Here is a 22,329-nt window from a genome sequence, read left to right as displayed (position 1 = left end):
TTTAACCGCCTCTCTCTCCCCTCCCCTCCCAGCTCCTCTTCCTCACGGTGCCCGCCTCAAACCGAGGCCTCGGCGTGAGGCCATCCCAGCGCCACGAGACACCCGCCGCTCCGCCCGCGGCCAACCAACGCGACAGCGGCAACGAGCGCTCAGGCCTCCGACCCGGAAACTTATCCGCCGCCGGAGCCAGCCGCACGGGAAGCGGATCTGCTGCCGGTCAGGGGGCGGGAGAGCGGCGTGAGGCGAGGCGGGGCGGAGAGGGAAGCGAAAGCCCCGGGGTGGGGCTGGACGATGCGTGTCTGCCTGAGGGGAGAAGCGGGGAAGGCTCCGCGGTAAGGAAAGGCTGTTGAGCCTTCAGGATGTTGATCGGGGTTCCCAGCCGGTTTCCCGCCTTTCATTCTTCTCCTCGGGTTCGGGTTTTGAAACTCTGTGTGTGGTTTTCGGTGGGGGTGGGGGTGGAGAGCAAGTCCCCTTGAATTCAACGCTGTGCTTGGTAGTGAAGGGTGTCGCTTCGGATTGCGGCTGAGAGGCTGTCCCTTAGGATTCAGTCTCCTCGGGAGGAAAGGAAAAGAAACACCTCTTGAGACCGGCTGCCTTCCTGGCATGTGGGAAAGCAATAGGGCCGAGGAGAGTGGAAGGCAGAAGGAAAAGAGGAAGATCGAACGCGAGATAGATTGACTCAATAAAGGAACCCACGGCCTCGAGTTGCCACGACCTGGCCGGTTAATAACAGGACATATCGTTCATAGGTTGCCCTAAATTGGAAGCGAGTTAATGGCACATAAATAATATTTATTCCACTGTTCACCTGCACCTGCATCCTGAGGTGTTACAGTGGGAGAAAAGTTTTACTGCAAGAGCCTCGTTCCTTTTAGGTATTTCTGCCGCTTGACGTTCTGTTGCTTTTGCAACAGACTAGCAGGGCTGTTGTTTTGTAAACGGAACCTCAAGAAAGGGGGTACAGTTCGCAGAGGTTTATGCAAAAAAAAAATTGTTAGTGCAAGGTGCGGTAATATAAATTGACTTTCACTGGAGTATACAGTTTGAATGCAGCATCGATTTTGCTGTTAATTACCAGTTTTATTAATTTTCACCTGTAATGTTGTTGAAAAATGCAGTAGCATAAATAAAATAACATTTTGGCATTTTCATAAAATTTGTACTAATGGGGAAGAAAAGTGCCTGTCACATATATACAGTAATAGTGAAGAAAGGGACAGATATCACTTTGTGGTTTGATGCAATTAGCAGATGGGCTATTGTAGGTCTATGAAATTTTGCATATATTTTGAAAATATTTAACTTTCAATGCATTGCTATACATATTAAGTTGGAAACAATTCTATCAAACTAAATGATGTCTAGCGCTGTAGCTCATATTGTGATTTCATGAAGACATGCATTTTTCAGTTTGAAAACTAAGGGTATTATTATTATTATTATAAATCATCAGTCACATTAAATAAAAATTATAAAAACATTGATTGGTATCACATAACAGATAAGTTTTTACCAACTGTTAAATATCAGCACAGTATGTATGCTGTTCCTAATATTTCTGGTTTTTGTAGCTCTGATGGTGTTATTTCTGAGATCTGCAATTGCATTTAATACTGTGTGAATTGTTATTATTGTTGTTATTATTAAAGTGCCTGGAATACAAATCACATTGCTTTTATTGGAGAGAAAGGTGACTAATGTAAATGAAATGAAATATTAGTACAGTATCTGTAATTTCTTTCAGAGAATGAAACAATAATTTTTCCCACCCAACATTAGTTCTTTTAATTTAATCTGTGTTTTATGTTGATTTTGTTTTTCAGTTACACAGAAGTAATAATAAAACATGGGAAACCCAGAGCTTGTAACAGATGCTTATGTGGCTGTTATTCGTCCAAAGAATACTACAAGTCTGAATTCTCGTGAATATCGTGCTAAATCATATGAGGTAAAATGGATTTTTTAAAAAAAGATTTAAAATAGCATGAGATGAATGCAGATTTTCTGATTTCAATTATATCTCACTCTAGATATACTTAGAGTATATTCAAGTACAGTTGGAAATTTAAGACATACAGTACTCTGGAAAGGACTGTTGTGTAGTTTTGCAAGAAGAACTTCTGGGCATGTGCACAACTGGTTGCACGCTTAGAAATACAACCAATATGTCATTCGTTAGAGCAATTTACCGTCATGATATATGCATTTTCCCTTACTAAAGCATAAACTGCTAGGAGGATTCTGGCCATTATATACTATTCATTCCTAAATAAGTCCATGTTAATTCTGATAATTGATAGAGGGAGCTATATCAAAGCTTTTTAAAATACAAAACCTGAGGCAAATGAATAAATTGGCATCAAAGCTCAAATATACAAAACAAAAAGAAAATTCTGTTAATGAAATGTAAAGAAATTCCAAAGAATAATGAAATGATACAATTTCAAGAAAGTTTATAGCAGCTGATTTTCTGCTGTGTTGTTTGTAAAGAGATTTTAATGCTTTGCTATAGTGTACTTTACTGTCTCATTTGAGCACTTCTCAATATTTCTTGCTATTTGTGTTATTCTGTGCATAAATGGATGTACCGTTTGAACAAAAACCTTCATTGTGAAGCAAAATAGTTTTGCTAATAGTCTTTCTGAATGTAATGTAATGTTGCTACAAAATGAAGTGTGTGTGCCTTGGGATACCTCATTGTAGCTTTTGACTGCAGGCCCAGCATGTGCTGAGCATGAACCATTGTTCTTTCAATTTATCTTTAATTTGTTTTTAATTTATCTTTAATTTGTTTATTGCAAGATTTTATTGCTTGAAGTTCCCATCGAAGGGCATAAGAAAAAGAGAAGGAAAATGTTACTGGAAACTAAGCTTCAGGGAAGCAGTGATGTAACTCAGAGCATCTTGGATTATATAGTAGAAATCACGAAACCAATTTCACCAGGAAACCAAGGTATTAAAGGTAATGAACTTTTTTTTTTTTTGCCTGCACGGCCATAAACTAAAAATATGGTTCTTTTTTTTTAAAGATAGATTTTGTATTATAGCCACTAGCATGCAGCATAGCTAAAACAACACTGCAGAGTTCCACTGCTTGCCACTATTAATCTCCAAGGAGAAGAAATATGCAGCAGAATGACAGAGATGTTGATGTATGGTACACCGGTAAAGACTGTGTCTTTAAAAAGCTGGATTGAGGCTGTTTGATTATTAAAATCATTGGTTAGCTAGGTCAGGCTCAGAGATGGTGACTGGCTTACTCCCATCTGCTGAGCTTCAGAGGTAAAAAGGAATTTGAATCCTGCTCTCTCCATTCCTAGAAGAGTCCTTTGACTAATAGAACTATCAGTTTTTGTCTGCTTTTTAATAGACTGAGCAAGAAAGTAATTTCAGGTATTAATTGTCAGATGTTTCTTTATTATGATGATATGCAGGAAAAAGAGTACTGGTAATGAAGACGTTTCCTCTTGATGGTGAGAAGACAGGAAAAGATGCATCTCTTTTCGTTGTGCCAACAGTTGTCAAGGGTAAAATTTAATATGTAAATATTAATGTTGCCCATTTATGGAGGGAACTAATGCAATTTTCCTTAAAATGTACATGAATCCTGTAATCCTAATTCCACATCATCCAGTTCTTTAAGGGTTTACTTCGTTGCTTCAGTAAGTAGTTTCTATTGACTTATTCAAAGAAAAGGAAAAATACACTATAATTAGAATTTGTTTATAAAATATTTGTTCTAATACCATGTTTCCCTGAAAATAAGACAGGGTCTTATATTAATTTTTGCTCCAAAAATGCATTAGTCTTATTTTCAGGAGATTTTTTTCATGTACAACAATCTACATTTGTTCAAATACAGTCACGTCATCTTCTGGTTGCTGCACAATGGTGGAGGGTGAGGTTTCACTTCACTGGGGCTTATTTTGGGGGTTGGGCTTATATTAAGAGCATCCTGAAAAATCAAGCTAGGGCTTATTTTCAGGTTAGGTCTTATTTTCGGGGAAACAGCGTATCAAATTATAATGGTTCATTCTTTTAAAAAACAGTAAGAAACTTGGTCTTTGTAACATATAAAGCTTATTTTATTTTAAGAGAATGAATTTATACTACTGTTGTAGATGAATTTCCCATTTCCTTTTGGATTACACTCTGGGTCTCAAGTATTCTGCCCAATCAGTCAAAACATAAGTTCTGCTCACTCCTCACATGTGGAATAGTTTTTTTTAAATCAACATAATTAGCTGCAATTAGCTTTTCTTCAGCTGTCTCTCATCATTGTACACAATATTGCACTTTTCCAATGAAGCAATCATTCTTTCGGACTATTAAAACAATTCTCTTTTTCTTTGTAGATAATACAAAATACACATACAGTCCTGGGTGCCCAGTTTTCTACTGTTTACAAGACATCATGAGGGTCTGCAGTGAATCTAGCTCTCAGTTTGCTACAGTTACAGCTAGAATGCTAATTTACCTGGATAAGTAAGAAATGGTTCAATAAAGCTACATCCATTTAGAAAGATAAACTAGACTACCACTAATTGATCTAATACATTTAAAGTTGTCGTCATTTTTCAAAGAGAATGTGTAGAAGCGTTAATCTCCTTCTCTCTGTCTGCCAAGATAGTTTAATTCATTTCATAGTTTGCAGCTCTTAACATTCTGAACCTCAAAGTGGTAAAGATATTGCAGACTGTGTGCATTAAAAGTCTGAAAGTTGAATCTTCAGCCTATTGTATGCTAAACTACTCTTAGGTTTTTATGTTACCAGAGTTATGCACAGAGGCGTTACAAATCAGAATGTGTGTTTTCATTCTTTTCTGATATAAGGATTGCTTCTGCACACTCCATAGCTCCTTTCTATTATACTTACCTGTTCTTTACTCTTTGTTGAAAATAATGGGAAAGTTCTAGACTCGCATTGTGCAATCCTCCTTGCACACAATTTGGCCATCTAGACCAGAGGGGGGAAACGTGGTCCTTCAGATATTGGTACTGTATATTGTTTTTTCATTTATTTTGCATGACTGACTGTGCTGAATACAGCTAATAACAATTATAGTCCACCAGCTTCTTGAGATCCTCGTGTTCTGCACCTTAGTAGTAGGGCCTGTTATTAGTATCTAACATAACTTCATTTTGGGGCGGGGGGAGTTAAATCTGTTGTTCAGATAGAAGCAAACGGTGATCAGTTTAGAATGATTGAGATTTAATAAGTTGTTCATCATACGATTGTAGCCTTATTAACGTCAGTGGATTAGCACAAAATGTATTTTACTCACTTCCTTATCGTTTGTAGCAGTGTATGTATTTTCAGGTGTACTGTCACTTTGCATATTGTGCTAATGATTTGCTAATATCCAGGAAAATAAAAAATGCTGATGAGTCTTGTCCATTCTGTTCTGCAGATGGTTAGAAGAAAGACATTTGCAGTCTCATTCGATACCAGCTTTATTCAGGCCATCTCCTTTAGAGCGGATTAAAACAAATGTCACAAACCCTGCATACGCTGTTGAACCTGGACAGACAGAGAGCTCACTGCACATGGGATACACTGCATTAGAAATCAAGAGTAAAATGTTGGCACTTGAAAAGGCAGACATGTGCATCTATAATCCTTTATTTGGTTCTGATCTTCAGTATACCAATAGGGTAAGAAGAGCGTTTGGTAAATGGACACCAGTGCTGTGAGATTTCACTATTAATTAGTCTGCACACTGAAATGTATTTTTATTTTATGGTTGTTTCTAGGTGGACAAAGTAGTTATAAATCCCTATTTTGGGCTTGGAGCGCCAGATTATTCAAAAATACAGATTCCAAAACGTGAAAAGTGGCAGCGCAGCATGAGCAGTGTCATGGAAGACAAGTACCATGTTATTTTAATTCCTCTGTATTTGTTCCAGGGTTGTCTGAGGCCCAGAAACATTTATTTGTTTTTATATTTTCAAAATGAGTATTTCTCACTGTTTGTTTATTTAATTATTTAACTGTCCTAGGAGTGGCTAAAGCTTTTAGATACCTTGGAAAAGGTTATGGCTACACTCAAAGCAATAAACATCATTTTAACTTCTTGCAAAATGTATTGGCTTTTTAAGTGACATTCACTATTAGTTCAATAAGCCTATGAAGTGCAATGTTACTTTAAAGCAGTATGTTCAAGTGCATTAATGGAAGTAAAGCTGACTCATTTGCTATCATGTGGATCTTATATAACATGATTGAAATGCTAAATCTTCCTGCATTTTCCATTTAGGGAACGACAGTGGGTTGATGACTTTCCTCTTCACCGTAGTGCTTGTGAAGGAGACTGTGAACTATTGAATCAACTTTTGGATGAAAATTTCTCAGTTAACCAACAAGACAGTGACCATTGGGCACCTATTCATTACGCATGCTGGTGAGCATGGTACATTTGCCAATTAACTTCAAAAGAAGGAACTGCCCATAATTACCTCTATGTAGAAAATTCTGTTTCCAAATTTCAGTCTTACTCTGGTGCAGCCATGAATGAACTGAAGTTGTTTGCATGCAGATGAAAGGGTGCGGCTATACAATTGGGTATATTTTCTCAATTCTCTTTGCACCTCTTGAGTTATTTAGGACAAATCAACTTGAAGTCTAGAACAGACATGGGAGAACAGAACTACAATTAACCATTTTGGCATTCAGGGCAGGTGGCACCATTGTCCACTCATTTCACCCTGTGGCATGGCTACAACCACCACATGAAAAAGGAGGAGGAGGAGGGGTGGCATTCTCCACAAAATAAAGAGAAAAAATTTATTTTTTATTAAAGCACGAGTTGAGAGGTGTTGCAGTCCTGAACAAGAAGGCAATATCTGAGGATCATTACAGACATTGGAATTATCAGGAGGTATTGGAGACAAGAGGGCCTTCTTAAATGAACAGTGTAAAGAAATAGAGGAAAATAATAGAAAGGGAAAAACCAGAGATCTGTTGAAGAAAATTGAGATATTAAAGGAACATTTTGTGCAAAGATGGACATGATAAAGGACAAAAATGGTAGGGACCTCACAGAAGCAGAAGACATCAAGAAGTGGCAAGAATACACAGAGGAATTATGCCAGAAAGAACTGGATGTCCTGGACAACCCAGATAGTGTGGTTGCTGACCTTGAGCTAGACAACTTGGAGAGTGAAGTCAAGTGGGCCTTAGAAAGCATGGCTAACAACAAGGCCAGTGGAGGTGATGGCATTCCAGTTGAACTATTTAAAATCCTAAAAGATGATGCTGTTAAGGTGCTACATTCAATATGCCAGCAAATTTGGAAAACTCAGCAATGGCCAAAGGATTGGAAAAGATCAGTCTACATCCCAATCCCAAAGAAGGGCAGTGCCAAAGAATGCTCCAACTCCTGTACAATTGCATTCATTTCACACTCTAGCAAGGCTTTGCTCAAAATCCTCCAAGGTAGGATTCAGCAGTATGTGGACCAAGAACTCCCAGAAGTACAAGCTGGATTTTGAAGGGGCAGAGGAACTAGAGACCAAATTGCTAACATGCGCTGGATTATAGAGAAAGCCAGAGAGTTCCAGAAAAACATCTAGTTCTGCTTCATTGACTATGCAAAAGCCTTTGACTGTGTGGATCACAGCAAACTATGGCAAGTCCTTAAAGAAGTGGGAGTGCCTGATCACCTTATCTATCTCCTGAGAAATCTATATATGGGACAGGAAGCAACAGTTAGAACTGGATATGGAACAACTGATTGGTTCAAAATTGGGAAAGGAATATGACAAGGCTGTACAGTGGTGCCTCGCTTAACGATGAAATCGCTTAACGAGGCACTCTGGGCCATTGCTGGAGCATTCGCTCAGCGATGGCCCCTATAGGGTTTTTTCGCTTTGCGATGATCGCTAAGCGATTCGCTTAGCGATCTTCGCAAAACGAAGCCGGGGAGAACAGCTGATCGGCGGTTCCAAAATGGCCGCGGAAGGTCCGCGCCGCATTTTCGCGCCCTGCCCTCGCTTAACGAGGGCGCGAAAATGGCGGCGCTATGAAGAAACATCGCTGAACTGTGAGTTTTCAAGCCATAGGAACACATTGAACAAAGTTCAATGCGTTTCTATGGCTTTTTTAATTCCGTTTAGCGATGTTTCGCGGATTAACCTCGCTATGCGAGGCACCACTGTATATTGTCTCCCTGCTTATTTAACTTATATGCAGAATACATCATGCGAAAGGCAGGACTGGAGGAATCCCAAGCTGGAATCAAGATTGCCGGAAGAAATACCAACAACCTCATATATGCAAATGATACCACTCTGATGGCAGAAAGTGAGGAGGAATTAAAGAACCCCGTAATGAGGGTGAAAGAGGAGTGTGAAAAAATGGTCTGAAGCTCAAGATCAAAAAAACTAGGATCATGGCCACTGGCCCCATCACCTCCTGGCAAATAGAAGGGGAAGATATGGAGGTAGTGACAGATTTTACTTTCCTGGGCTCCATGATCAATGCAGATGATGACAGCAGCCACAGAATTAAAAGACGACTGCTTCTTAGAAGGAATGCGATGACAAACCTAATCAACATCTTAAAAAGCAGAGACATCACCTTGCCAACAAAGGTCTGCATAGTCAAAGCTATGATTTTTCCTGTAGTGATGTATTCCAGTGAGAGCTGGAACATAAAGAAGGCTGACAACCGAAGAATTGATGCTTTTGAAGTGTGGTGCTGGAGGAGGCTCTTGAGAGTCCCCTGGACTGCAAGGAGATCAAACCTATCCGTTCTGAAGGAAATCAACACTGGAAGGACAGATCCTGAAGCTGAGGCTTCAATACTTTGGCCATCTCATGATAAGAGAAGACTCCCTAGAAAAGATCCTGATGTTGGGAAAGTGTGAGGGCAAGAGGAGAAGGGGATGATAGAGGACAAGATGGTTGGACAGTGTCATTGAAGCTACCAGAATGAATTTGACGCAACTCCCAGAGGCAGTTTAAAAACAGGAGGGCCTCGCGTGCTCTGGTCCATGGGGTCACGAAGAGTCAGACACAACGACTAAACAACAACTCTGGAGACAAAGGGTTGATATTTACACACACGCACGCGCACACACACACACCCACACACACCCACACACACACCGGTATGGATTAATAATGCCGAATCTGAAGAGAATGTAATGATGTTTGCTGTATGTTTACTATATTTTACTGGTCTAATAAAGACATTACCCACCCTTGTCTTCATATTGTATATAAGGGTCACACCGTTTTTTTCTTTTTCCTTTCATTTTGGTTGTTGGCCTGTCTTTGTAGATTAGAAGCCTGGGTGACAGTTAATGGTTAGAATGCTCAGCTGAGACTTTGTAAGATCCAGGTTCACAATCTTATTTATCCATGGAATTTATTGGCTGACCTCGGTCCAGCCAGGGTTGTTGTACATATACATTTGGACAGAATAGGAGAGAGATATTGTTGTTCATTGAGCTCACTGTAGGAAAAGAGAGAGATAAATTTCAAAATCCTGGATGCAAACAATAATAGTAAATCTTCCAGAAGTCCATGCAAGACAAATTTTCCCTTCACACATACACATGGTATTCAACAGTATAGTGATATTTCCCATCTCTGTAATATTACACATTAATTGCGAAAAAGAGTTGTGACCAAACAGATTTAACCCAGATTTTTTGGAAATATAGAAAATGTGTAATAACTATATAGATAAGCATTCTTGATTAGAGTCTCATTCCTGCTGGAAATATATCCTTGGAAGGTGATATTTTTAAAATCTCTGTAAAAGCATTGGGAAGTTTTTAAATAATCTTCAACTATTAGAACACAAGGGACGTGGTGGCGCTGTGGGCTAAACCGCAGAAGCCTGTGCTGCAGGGTCAGAAGACCAAGCAGTCGTAAGATCGAATCCACGCGACGGAATGAGCTCCCGTCGCCTGTCCCAGCTCCCGCCAACCTAGCGGTTCGAAAGCATGCAAATGCGAGTAGATAAATAGGTACCATCTCAGTGGGAAGGTAAACTGTTCCGTGTCTAAATCACACTGGCCATGTGACCACGGAAAGATTGTCTTCGGACAAAATGCTGGCTCTATGGCTTGAAGAGCGGGATGAGCGCCGCTCCCTAGAGTCGGACACGACTGGACAAAAATTGTCAAGGGGAACCTTTACCTTTACCTATTAGAACACAAAGAAATATTTTATTTCATTTAATATACGTGTCAACTAAGTTTCAAATACTGCCATATGCTACTTTCCATGTATAAGATGCTACCTTTTCCTAAAATCATTACCCAAAAAATTGAGGGGTGTCTTTTACACAGAAGTAAGCTGAGATAGCTGAGGAGAGAACAAAATGGCACATACCTTGCCTCTGTAAACAGGCTTCCTTCAGTCATCAGGCTTAGCTTCCTATAGGCAGGACTTTGCTTCCTCCAATCATGAGCCTTATGAAATTGACATCAGCTGATGCTGTACAAACCAATTGGAACACACCTCCTTGGAGGTGGAGCCTGTAGGCTCAAATGCAACAGGGACTCAAAATGTCTGGCCATTCTGAGCCCAGAGGCTGAATCCTCAAAGCTGGGGGGGTACGTCATATAAGCGGGGGCATGTTATAAATGGAAAAATATGTTAATTGTTTATTGTGGAGCACGAGTTTATTCCAGAAAGCTGGTAGTGTGTGATGTGAACTAAACGAATTGCAACAAAATTTCATTTATTTTATGGATCTCTGGAACAGTTTTATATTTCATATGAAATCTTTGTGTGTTTGCTCTTTCCATAGGTATGGAAAAGTTGAAGCTACCCGAATGCTGTTAGAGAAAGGGAAATGCAATCCAAATTTACTGAATGGACAGCTTAGCTCTCCTCTTCATTTTGCTGCTGGGGGAGGTCATGCTGATATTGTCCAGATCCTCCTAAACCATCCAGAAATTGACAGAGTAAGATATCTTTGTAATTGCAATCGTGCATATGCAGTTACATTCTGCCTTGAAACGTACTTGATATTTTCAGTTCTACATTATTAAAAAGTAGCGGCACGGTGTCACTCTCAGTAGCAACAACATTGTAAAACATGTATTTTGTTTGTTTGTTTGTTTGTTTGTTTGTTTGTTTGTTTATTTATTTATTTATTTATTTATTTATTTGATTTATATCCCGCCCATCTGGTATATTTATACCACTCTGAGCGGCTTCAAAACATAAGAAAATTTTACTGCAGTGGCTTTGATCTACTATTGCTGTTTTAGGCTAGCATGTTTGACAAGGTGGCTGTCACTCTAAATCAGGGGTCCCCAACCCCCTGTCCGCAGCCCGATAGAGGATTGTGGCCCTGGCAGGACCTGGTTGTGGAGACAGATCTACCACCCCCTCATGCACTCCCCCCCACATGTGCATGAGCGCCCCTGCCCCGTGAGTGCCCCACCCCTGTGCATGCATGAGTGTCCCACCTACCTGTGAGCATGCCCCACACATGCACGTGAGCACGCTCCACCCCTGCGGGCACACCCATGCACACATGCCCCCCCCGCAAGTGAGTGCCCCACCCTCCTGTGAGGATGGGGGGTGCCCCCTACACACAGACCCCCCCCAACCAGTAGGAAAAGCTTGCGGCCACTGCTCTAAATGGTACTTTGAATAATCGGACTGCAGAGAATTCACTCTGATTGGGAACACTTATCATCTACAAAGGATTGCATCCAAAATGATCTTAAACTTTAATTCATTGTTTAATAAGATTCATTCTTTTTGTGGTGGAACTGGAAAGCAAAATCCAAAACTGGAGCCCTTCCGCTAGATCAGTAAAGAATGCCATCCAAGAAGTAAAAGACTGATGCTGCAACCTTCACTAGAAGGCCTGTAGCTCAGTTGCAGTTCTTGTGTGAGCTGGAAGGACTTCTGTCTGGAAACTCAAAGCAGCTGTGAGCCAGTGCTAGCAATACTAAGCTAGTCTGACCAAAGGTCTGACTCAGTATATGGCAGGTTTATTTGCTGTATTTAAAAACACAAGCTGCATTTAAAATTTTGTTGTACTTTTGTTTATAGCATATAACTGATCAACAAGGAAGAACTCCCTTGAATGTCTGTGAGGACAACAAGCAAAATGAATGGGAAAAGACAGCCAGCTTGCTGAAAGAGGCCCTAAACAAACCAGTATGCATCAATCATTTAAGCACTAGTTTTTTGCAGTTTTAAAAACACACAAAAAAGCATTAATCTCATGCGGTGACTGGAATGTAAAGGTTTGATTCTGTCGTATTGAGGCAAGACCATACATTTACCGTTTCCACTATACTCTAATATATGATTCATAACTGTTTTTTACAATGTTAGGTTTCTTTTCAGAGTTGTTTTAATTGACTAATTTTTAAAAAGACTGATTTCTTATCTAAAGAAAAAGTGGAAATAGTGTCATTTTTAAGTTGTGCTTTGATTCTAATCAAACTGTGCTAGAAATAGTATGCCACAGGTGGCTTCCAGTTACCATCTTTAGCTTGTAACTGGAGTGTGGAGTGGAGGATAATCTTGTGCTGAATTTGAGGGACGCTCATTACTTATCCCTTCTTCATCTGGAAGTAGGGGGGCAAAGTACTGGCAGCCACACGTGTTGATTTGCTACTATCACTAGATAAAGGTGGTCCCTCCTTTCAATATTTTTCTGTAGTATGAAAAGGTGAAAATTTATCGAATGGATGGGTCGTATCGATCTGTGGAGCTGAAGCATGGAAACAACACAACTGTACAACAGATAATGGAAGGAATGCGTCTTTCTCAAGAAACACAGCAGTATTTCACCATTTGGATTTGTTCTGAAAACCTTGGTAAGTAAGAAAAAACAAAAATGCTTGATATCTCAAGAGTGGATTCAGGCTGCGGACATGGGGTAAGTTTGGAACTGCTTTCCCTTTGTAACAAAGCATGCAGGAAGTTTGGAAGTAGGAAAGATAAATGTTTCAAAGACAGGAGGAGTCATGGCACTTAAGAGAACTTTACATTTTACAGAGGGACATACACAAAGTCATGCAGACTGGTGAAGTCATTTTGGCATCGCTATACTGATCTCCCCAGTAAAATGAAGGGAAAGCCACATAGTACAGTATTATAATGATTATAAATAATCAAGCTGATATTATTTAAATAATACATTTATGTAAATAAATATGGGATTTCACTGTTCATTTTCTTTTCTTTCAAGCTAAAAAGCTTACTTAATACTTTACATAACCAGTTTTTGACAGGATCTATGTCCTAGATCAGTGGTCTCCAAACTTTTCTAAACCGCGGATCAGTTTGGGGGGCGTGGTCCATGTGCGGGGGGGCACACTCATGTGGGTGGGCAGGGCATGCACATGCAGGTGGGCGGGTGTGTGTGTGTGGATGGTCTTGGGCACCCATGCGTGGGTGGGCTAGGTGGGGGGCGTGTGAGGGGTATGTGTGCGGGGAGGCAAGAGATCTGTCTCCATGTCCCAGTCCTGCCAAGGCCATCGCCGACTGGAGGTTGGAGACCCTGGTCCTACATGACCTTTTTCCTCATGAGAGAAATGGATGTTGACAATACTATACAAGATTTACAATACTACTGTTACATCTGTATTGATAACATTTAGTTTTGCTTCTTTAAAAACCCAATTTTGTATGATAGCAGCATTCATATTTATCAGACATGCATAATGTCTTACAGTATTTGTATTTATTTAAAATAAAGCTGCTATATAGCTCTCCAACAGCTTTAAGACAAGATTGAACATGTCATGTATGTGAATGCTGTATCTTACTAGTCTCCCACTGGCTGGATACCTCACTGAGTTGGAGGACCTGGCTGCAGTTGGGAAGTGAATTGCCCACATAGTTATTGGGAGCTGGTCTGTCTGCCCATAGGCAAGCTATGTGATCCCAGAGGAAGAGCATGGTAAACCACTTCTGAGTCCTTTGTCTACAGAAAACCCTGAGAAAGGTTGCCACAAATTAGAATCTATGTGATGACACACAATTATGATTATTTATATAGGTCTCCAACTAAAGCCATATCACAAGCCCTTGCAGCATGTTCATGACTGGCCTGAAATACTCGCTGAATTAACAAATCTGGATCCTCAAAGGGAAACTCCGCAGCTTTTTCTGAGGAGAGATGTAAGACTTCCTCTGGAGGTTGAAAAAAAGGTTGGTACTATGCATTCCGCTGTATGAAACAGGAGTTCAGAACTAAAATCTATAGTTGGAGGCAACGTACCCTCTAATTTTCAGCCCCATTGGGCGGGGCTCTGTCTCTCGCATGCACAACTTCACCCTGCTTGTGTGTGCACACGCAACTCTGCCTCCCCCACCTGCTGGCGGGGTTTCCTCACGAGCTGTGTGGAGGGAGGTGGAGTTGCGCGCACCTGTGTGCATGCCCAGCTTGGAAACTTGGTTGGAGATCACTGTAATCATTTCATTAGAATGTTTGTTCAAATTAAATTTGTTCAAAAGTGAAATAAGCTTCCAGATACTGCTTTACAAATTCATTCCCCAGATGATTTCTGAAAAAAATTGAGAATAATTACAATAACCTTTAAATGTAAGAACTCCTGATTCTGACAAAGTTAAGATTCATTAGAAAGAGCCATTATGTCACCTTTGGAAATTGCCAAGCAAAAGTGGCTCAAAAAGGTTACCTTCCCTTATTTTAACAGAGCACTGTCAAGTTTGAGTTAGTCGAGATGATTATTAAAAGGAGGGTCATGATAGTTTCACTCAGAAAAATAAACAAGGTTTATAAAATAAATGTACAGTATTCTCGAAGGCTTTATAATTTACAAAATTAGATGCAGTGTTTGTCTTTAGCATAGCGATCCTTCCCGTCATCTCAGAAATCGGTGTTACTGAGCTCAGTGGTACTTTCTGTCATGATCCAGCATCAACATTTGGTGTATGAAGAATCAAGATGGCTTGTCTGCGCGGGTTTTACCTGTGCTCCCCAGTTAAGGAACTAATGATAATTCAGTGTTTGCTGAGCAAAAATATGTCTGGTATTATAGTTATTTATTAGGTTTACCTTGGAAAAAAATTCCAGAAGTTAGTATTAGTGAGGTAATTTTGGACTGATGTTTAGGTTTTTTATATTCTTTATCTTCAGTCCTTTTAAATATGAGTTTAAATTTTCATTTTAATATTTACAAATGTTTAATTGTTTTTAGTATAGTCATGGTGTTTGTTTTATCTGTGATTATTGTATAGTTTTAATTAATTGTGAGTCACCTTGGGCCCCTTATGGGAAGAAAGAGGGAGGGAGAGAAGTACATCCAGGAAGGAAGGTTGGTTTCTGACCTGTAGGGATGAGTCAACTTATTGGTGCCTTGGTTAGTTACTGAGCACAATAAAATAAATGTTACCAATTTTAAAGGAAAAAATCAGCATCTCATCTCTGTCACCTGTCTATAAAATTAATGCTATTATAATTTCTCAAAAATAAATATAAACCTATTCATGTTTACCATGTTACAGATTGAGGATCCCTTGGCTATTCTTATCCTATTTGATGAGGCCAGATACAATTTGCTGAAAGGCTTTTATACATCACCTGATGCCAAGTTGATAACACTTGCAAGTCTGCTGCTGCAAATAGTTTATGGAAATTACGAAAGTAAAAAACACAAGCAGGGCTTTCTAAAGTGAGTGCATTTTAAATTACACACTTCCCTTATGAAATGAACGTATCTGTACAAGCACATATATTGCCTTTGGAGTGTTTTGTGTTTATGAGAAGTGCCCTTCACTGACTGTTATCAGCAAATTTACTGAGTATGAGATGTCTTGATCAGGGTAAACACATTTTGTGTTTCATGTCTGTTAAGTTTGTAAAATGAATTAAGTGTGCTTGCTTTTTGTCCACAGTGAAGAAAACTTGAAATCTATTGTGCCAATCACCAAATTGAAAAGCAAGGCACCCCACTGGACAAACCGAATACTTCATGAATATAAAGTAAGATGCTTTAACAATAACATAACTTCAGAAAACCGAGCTCTTTCAATTGATCTTTATATTTTGGAAGTATTTGTTCAACAATGTTAATACAGAAAAAGTATTCTGATTATGAAACTACTGGCCTTAGTGTATTTATTTTGCCTTTAAAGAGTTTGAAAGCATCTTTTGTCTTGCTTTTGAAATAGCATATACTTGACAGTAGTACTGGATCTAAGTCCTTTTGAAGTTAAAATGTGTATCATTCTGTATATGATAAAGACAAATCACATATTGAGAATCATCAGGAAGGAAATACAGAAACAGCATTGCCAATGTCACATTATTGGACAAATCTGTGGTATAATTGCACTTTGAATATTGTGTAGATTTGGACATTACACCTAAAAAAAGAGAAAGTTGTAGAGCTGGGAAAGGTGCAGAAAAAGCCAACCAAAATAACCAAGAGTCTGGAATCTTCAAAGCTTGGAGTTTTTCAGTTTAGTTTAGAAAAGGAGTGAGTAAAAGAAAATATAACAGAAATTGGAAAAGGTGGAAATTTTTGCATGTTATGTATTGTAGTGTGATTTTTGTTGCTTTTGTTTATTTTGGTTGTTAAAATAAAAATTTTAAATTATATAAAAAAGAAAAAGGTGGATAATGAAAAGTGTTTTTTCCTATTTATGATTCTTGAAGCATGCATAGATTACGCAATAAAACTGGATGACAAGAGATTCAGAACAGAGAAAAGGAAAAAACATTTTTACACAGCACATAGTTAATCAGTGGAAATTACTGCCACCTCTATAGATGTGTCTAAAGGAGATGAAAAAAACTATTGGACAACAAGGCTACCACTGATTATATGTCATAATAATATATCCTACCACACAATTCCTTTGAATAGAACATGCTAGGAAACAGCAATGGGAGAGATCTATTGTCTTGCTACTCTCCTTTGCAGGCTTTGGATAGGCATCTGACTAGCCACTGTGGGAAATAGGATAAGTATTTTGTTACTTAGGCCTTTGCTCTGATTCAGTATGGCTTTTTGTACTAGAAACAAATTCAGAGAAAACAGTATACAGTATTTAATTTTCCTTGAGGCCAGCCTGTAGTTCATGCTGCCCAGAATTTAACCTCACAGGTCTATTAATTCTATTAGAATCAGTGCCATGGCTCATTTTATATTTGTTCTGAGTTCTTTATGATTTTGTATCTGTTCCTATATATTTTATATAAAATGCATCATTCTTAAGTAATACATGTCGGTCATTTTATTCTCGCCAAATAAACTCTATTCATATAAAAATTAAACCCAGTTCTTTCATTTTGTATTTCCAGAGTCTCAGTACTAGTGAGGGTGTGAGTAAAGAAATGCATCACCTGCAACGCATGTTTTTGCAAAACTGCTGGGAGCTTCCTACCTATGGAGCTGCTTTTTTCACGGGGCAGGTATTCACAAAGGCAAGCTCAAGTAATCATAAAGTCATCAGAGTGTATGTAGGCATAAATGTCAAAGGGCTGCATCTACTCAATATGGAAACAAAGGTATGTTTGCTTACTGCTCTTTTAAGTAATCGCTGTACAGATTAATTTTGGGGGGGGAGGGAATATTTTGATAGTTGTGTTTGTGTGTACATGGACAAGCTGTATGTGTGTGACATGTGGGGATATATATGTGGATACCTATGAAGGTGAGTCTGTTTCAGTGAGTGTATCTTACCCTGTGGAATGGATGTGTTGCCTGAGCATTGGGTGAGCAGGCTGTGAAAGGATCCATAGGAAGAGCTAGTTGTAGCTTGGAGTAAAGAATTTTAGGCTGTTTGTGGGCCTGCCTCTTCATAATCATTCCAACTGGCAAAAATTTAAGTTATGATTGCTTCAGTTCATGGCAATTTGAGATACTGCTTGCATTTTCAGCTAGCGTCTTTTATGTTGCAGGCTTTGCTCATCAGTTTAAAATATGGTTGTTTTATGTGGCAGTTGGGAGAAGGAGATACCTGTTTTCAAATACATAGTCTGGAAAACAAAATGAACTTTATTGTCCATACCAAACAGGTAAGGCTAATTGCTAAAGGAAAATAAACCCAATTCTTACTACTGTACCTATTTGATTTTAATAGTGACTCGTCTCCATCTGGATTTTGTGTCAAACTCACACATCAGAGTGGCTGATGAGAAGCTGTGTTTGAGGGCTCAGAGGTGTTTGGGGCTGTGAACATTTCTTCCTTTTTAGATATGCTTTTAAGTGGTACAAAAACCTTAAAAAGGCCAAAAATAAAACACACAATATAAATGCAGGAGTAGGTGATACTTTTATTGGACCACTAACAAAAAATCAAGCAAACACCTACCTTTCAATGATAGTTCATCATTGTCAGGCTCTACACCAAGATCTTGTGTATAGTTCAGAAAAAAAATATGTATTAGAGTAGCGGTCCCCAACCTTTTTGGAATTGCGGATTGGTTGGGGGGGGCAGGATGCAGGGGGGCGGGGGCAACCCCACTCTTGCAGGTGGGTGTGTCACGCTTGCGTGGGGGGTGTTGCACTGCGCATGAGCACGACACGCCCACTGTGCGGGGGTGGAGATCTCTCCGCAGCCTGGTCCTGGGACATCCACGGACTGGCACCAGGTCACAGACCAAAGTTTCATGTCATGGCTGTTCACGCCAGGCAAATTTCTCAAGATAGGAGATAAATTCCAAAATGTTGCTTAGGGATGAATTTTCAGCCCTACCCCCACCCCCACTGCCCAGCTGCATATTGTTCAACTCATGTTAAGAAATTTGCCTAGCATGAACAAACAGGAGGCAAAACCTGTCTTATTCAGAAAAGACTCATTTGTTCTGTACAAAGATGAAGTATCAGAGGAAGAACACACTTGTCCTCCAGTGAAGGCTACACAATTCAATTTGCAGCTCATTCTTTGCCTGGAACTGCAACATAAAATAAATAAATAAATAAATAAATAAATAAATAAATAAATAAATAAATAAACATCATTCTCTCTGTAATTCAGAGACTGATGGAAACTGAGCATCTATTAGTTCTTCCTTAAGCTGAAGAATATTTGTCAGGTTTGTCAGCTGCATTGAAAGGTGGCCCAATATAGCCACTCAGTTCCCTTTCTCTCCTGTCTCAAAAGCAACAGGTACCATTTTAGAAATAAAAACTTTATTATATTGTGCATGTTTTTCCAAACTACGCCCACTTCCTCCCAAATCGTGATGGGACCCCATGATTCTCTGAGGATCAGCTTTTCTAGATAAAGCTGTAGCAGAGCAGCAATTTAAGAGTGAAGAATTAGTGGCAGTTCCAACTATTGCAAGCTATCCCATTCCTTTCAGTCTGCATTCCAACAGCAGATTGCTAGCCTGATGCAAACCAAAGTCATTCAGTCTGATATGCAACAGCTAGATAGTGACATTGTTCTATGACCTAAAACACTCTGTCAACAAATAAATTGCAGGTTTCTGTGCTCTTAGTTTTTCTGTATAAGAGTTCAGCAGGGCAGTAGTTCACAATTTGTTTATAAACCATACTTTTCATTAACATAATTATAAAATTGGAAGGGATCACAGGGTCTTCTAGCCTGATCCCTTATAATGCTGGAAATACCAGCTAAAGCATACCCATTAGTGGAGCATTACAAGTCTAAATTCATCTCCCACATATTTTAGTTCCGCTCCCCTCTTTAGTTACTTGATGATGATGATGTTCTGGGGTAAAAAAAAACAATCTTCTGCAGATAGCCAGAATTTGTTTGAAGGAAGTACAAATCTCATAACAGAGAAACTTAGGAAAGCAGCAATCAGGCATTTTATATTTTACTACCGATACAGCCATTTTTGGGCCCTGGGTTTTGCTACTGGAACACCAATCTGTTGCCTCATCAGTTTAAAACATTCTTGCTGTTTTCACCTAGGATGTTGTTCGAGGTGGGTGGAAGGAAAGAATAGCTGGTAATTGGGCAGAAGTTGTTGTCTCAAGCAGGAAATTGCTACCTGCCACCCATCTCAAAATTCCCACAATGAGAACTGAGAATTGGGAACTTCCTCAGGGAAGTGAGAAAGCCCCCTTGCAGAAGCAGATTTCTGCTCACATAGCATTGGCTATAACCCATCTCTGTCATTCCTATGTGGAAAAGACTCACTTTGCTTTTGTTTTGTTTTTGTTTGCAGGCTGGGCTCGTCATTAAACTGATGATGAAATTAAGTAGTCAGCTGATGCCTAATGAAAGAAGTTAATGAAATAAATGGAGAATAATTATGCATTTCATTATGTTAAGCAAAACAAAATTGAATAAAAGCTTTGTGTATATATGAGATGTATAGGATAAAATATATCACCCAAAGGTTTTGTAAAAGTAGTCTTTGTAAAAGTAGTCTTAAATAATTCATATTTTTTAAAAGTTTTATTTGCAAAGCCATCAGAATAATATTTCATGTAGAAAGAGTGTATATATACTTAACTGCAGAATTATTACACAAATAAAGCCAAAATTGCACTGTAGGTAATAATACTTCTCGAGTACAGTGGAGCTTGAATCCATATAATATCCATAAGATTCTGCAATATATTTATTTTTGTTTTGTACAGATTACAAAGGTTTTACTCCTAGGCTTCTGAACAAAAGAATAGTATTGTAGGTACAGGCAGATTATGGTGCAAATAGTAGTATTGCACCAAGCATTTGGGGACATATGATTACAGGTTATAGACTGCCCCAGTGGTAGGCCATAACATTCTTCTGTTACAGCGTTTGAGAATATATAGTAGTTCTATATAAACAAATATAATTAAACCTGTAAAGCAGTAGTTTTAGAAGAGGTAGCCACCTTGTTAATCTGTTCAAGCATATCAGGCAAAATCAACAGAAAAAAAATAAATCAAAAATATTTTAAACCTAATGAGTTGCCAGGCAACAAATAGAATCTGGTTCAACTAGGTAGTTACATATTAAATTCTGCAACTGGAATTCAGTAGCAGGAACAAACCAGGGATTTTCTGAAGTATCCCACTACAGTCTCCTTACCCCTACTACAAAATAATACCTAAAGATCACGGGCAGCATTCAGAACACAAACAGCTCTAGCTGGAAAGGGAATATCAACAGGTCTCCTAGCCCTCTTCCTTTCTTTTTGACCCTTTTGTTTAAATTTAGAGAGAAAAGTGTGCAACTTGTTATATATTCTGAATACTTCATAGAATAAGTCATCAGGAGTTACTTTGAACAGGATCTGAGCTGACGTGTACTGTATCTGCATATTGCCTTTTTATACATATGAAATTACTGTTTTCTAATTTATTGTTATGTTTATATGAAATGCAATATTTTATAAAATGTTCTTTGTATAAAGGCTTGTGAAAACTCGCTTTAAAAATTAAATAGTGGTCAGTTGACAAAGGAGTGTACCCAGTGTGGTATAATGAACTAGGTCTCAGGAGTCCTCAGCTTGAATCTCTGCTCAGCCATGGAAACTCACTTGGGGATATGGAACTGGTAAAAGTAAAGGTAAAGGTTCCCCTTGACAATTTTTGTCCAGTCGTGTTCGACTCTAGGGGGCGGTGCTCATCCCCGTTTCCAAGCCATAGAGCCAGCGTTTTGTCCGAAGACAATCTTCCGTGGTCACATGGCCAGTGCGACTTAGACACGGAACGCTGTTACCTTCCCACCGAGGTGGTCCCTATTTATCTACTTGCGTTTGCATGCTTTCGAACCGCTAGGTTGGCGTGGGCTGGGACAAGCAACGGGCGCTCACTCCGTCGTGTGGATTCGATCTTATGACTGCTTGGTCTTCTGACCCTGCAGCACAGGCTTCTGCGGTTTAGCCTGCAGCGCCACCACGTTCCCTACTGGTAAAGCCACTCCTTAAACATCTCACTTATCTCGAAAGCCCTATTAGGGTTGCTATAAATTGGTTTCTACTTGACGGCACAAAACAGTTGACAAAGCCATCGCTGAATTATTAGGTATAGTCATTTCTTTACCTTTGTTGCTATTAATTTAGGAGTGGTATAGTATGGACCACAAAGTATATCCCACCCCAGGCCACTGCAGAGTCTCCCTCCTGCCCACCAGGATATAAGTATAGATACAGGCACAATATTCCTATTTCAGTTGCTGGAATAACAACAGCTGGGAGTTGGGTTGTTCCTCTACCCTCTCCCTCCCCAACATAAAAATAAAATCCGAAAGTAGCTAACGCCCATGCCCACCCCATTCTAAGTTAAGAAATCCTTACGAAATTGCATTTGTATAAAAGTATATTAATTCTTCTAATTCTTCCTCTCTTTTATTCATGCGGGTGTTACTTACCCTATTGGGGCGAGACAGAGGAAAGGAAGAAAGAATATAAAACTTAGGTAAGAAGGGAAGAACAAATCAAAGAACACAGGAAATGTA

General features: G+C 39.3%; 1 protein-coding gene across 4 annotated transcripts; it reads left to right on the top strand.

Annotated features, from left to right (window-relative positions):
* The first annotated feature begins 193 nt into the window (after positions 1-193).
* On the top strand, positions 194-21,330 carry KRIT1 (KRIT1 ankyrin repeat containing). Of its 4 annotated transcripts, none has more exons than XM_020785164.3 (17): positions 194-332; positions 1,824-1,948; positions 2,803-2,962; positions 3,435-3,527; positions 4,356-4,485; positions 5,412-5,655; positions 5,755-5,870; positions 6,258-6,401; positions 10,766-10,922; positions 12,028-12,135; positions 12,647-12,803; positions 13,991-14,142; positions 15,463-15,629; positions 15,853-15,940; positions 17,264-17,470; positions 17,864-17,980; positions 20,105-21,330. In XM_020785164.3, exons 2-17 carry the CDS (start codon positions 1,847-1,849, stop codon positions 20,168-20,170), a joined length of 2,208 nt encoding a protein of 735 aa, XP_020640823.2. In that variant the 5' UTR covers positions 194-332; positions 1,824-1,846; the 3' UTR covers positions 20,171-21,330. The 4 variants fall into 4 exon arrangements, with proteins under 4 accessions (XP_020640823.2, XP_078234820.1, XP_020640825.2 ...); XM_078378694.1 differs by having other exon boundaries at positions 286-332; positions 4,356-4,995; XM_020785166.3 differs by lacking the exon at positions 194-332 and adding an exon at positions 591-722.
* Positions 21,331-22,329: the final 999 nt, after the last annotated feature.

The sequence above is a fragment of the Pogona vitticeps genome, chromosome 6 (genome assembly GCF_051106095.1).
Source record: "Pogona vitticeps strain Pit_001003342236 chromosome 6, PviZW2.1, whole genome shotgun sequence".
In the NCBI taxonomy this organism is placed as follows: domain Eukaryota; kingdom Metazoa; phylum Chordata; class Lepidosauria; order Squamata; family Agamidae; genus Pogona; species Pogona vitticeps.
Note: the sequence above shows the minus strand (reverse complement) of the source record. Positions and strands in the feature narration are given on the sequence as shown.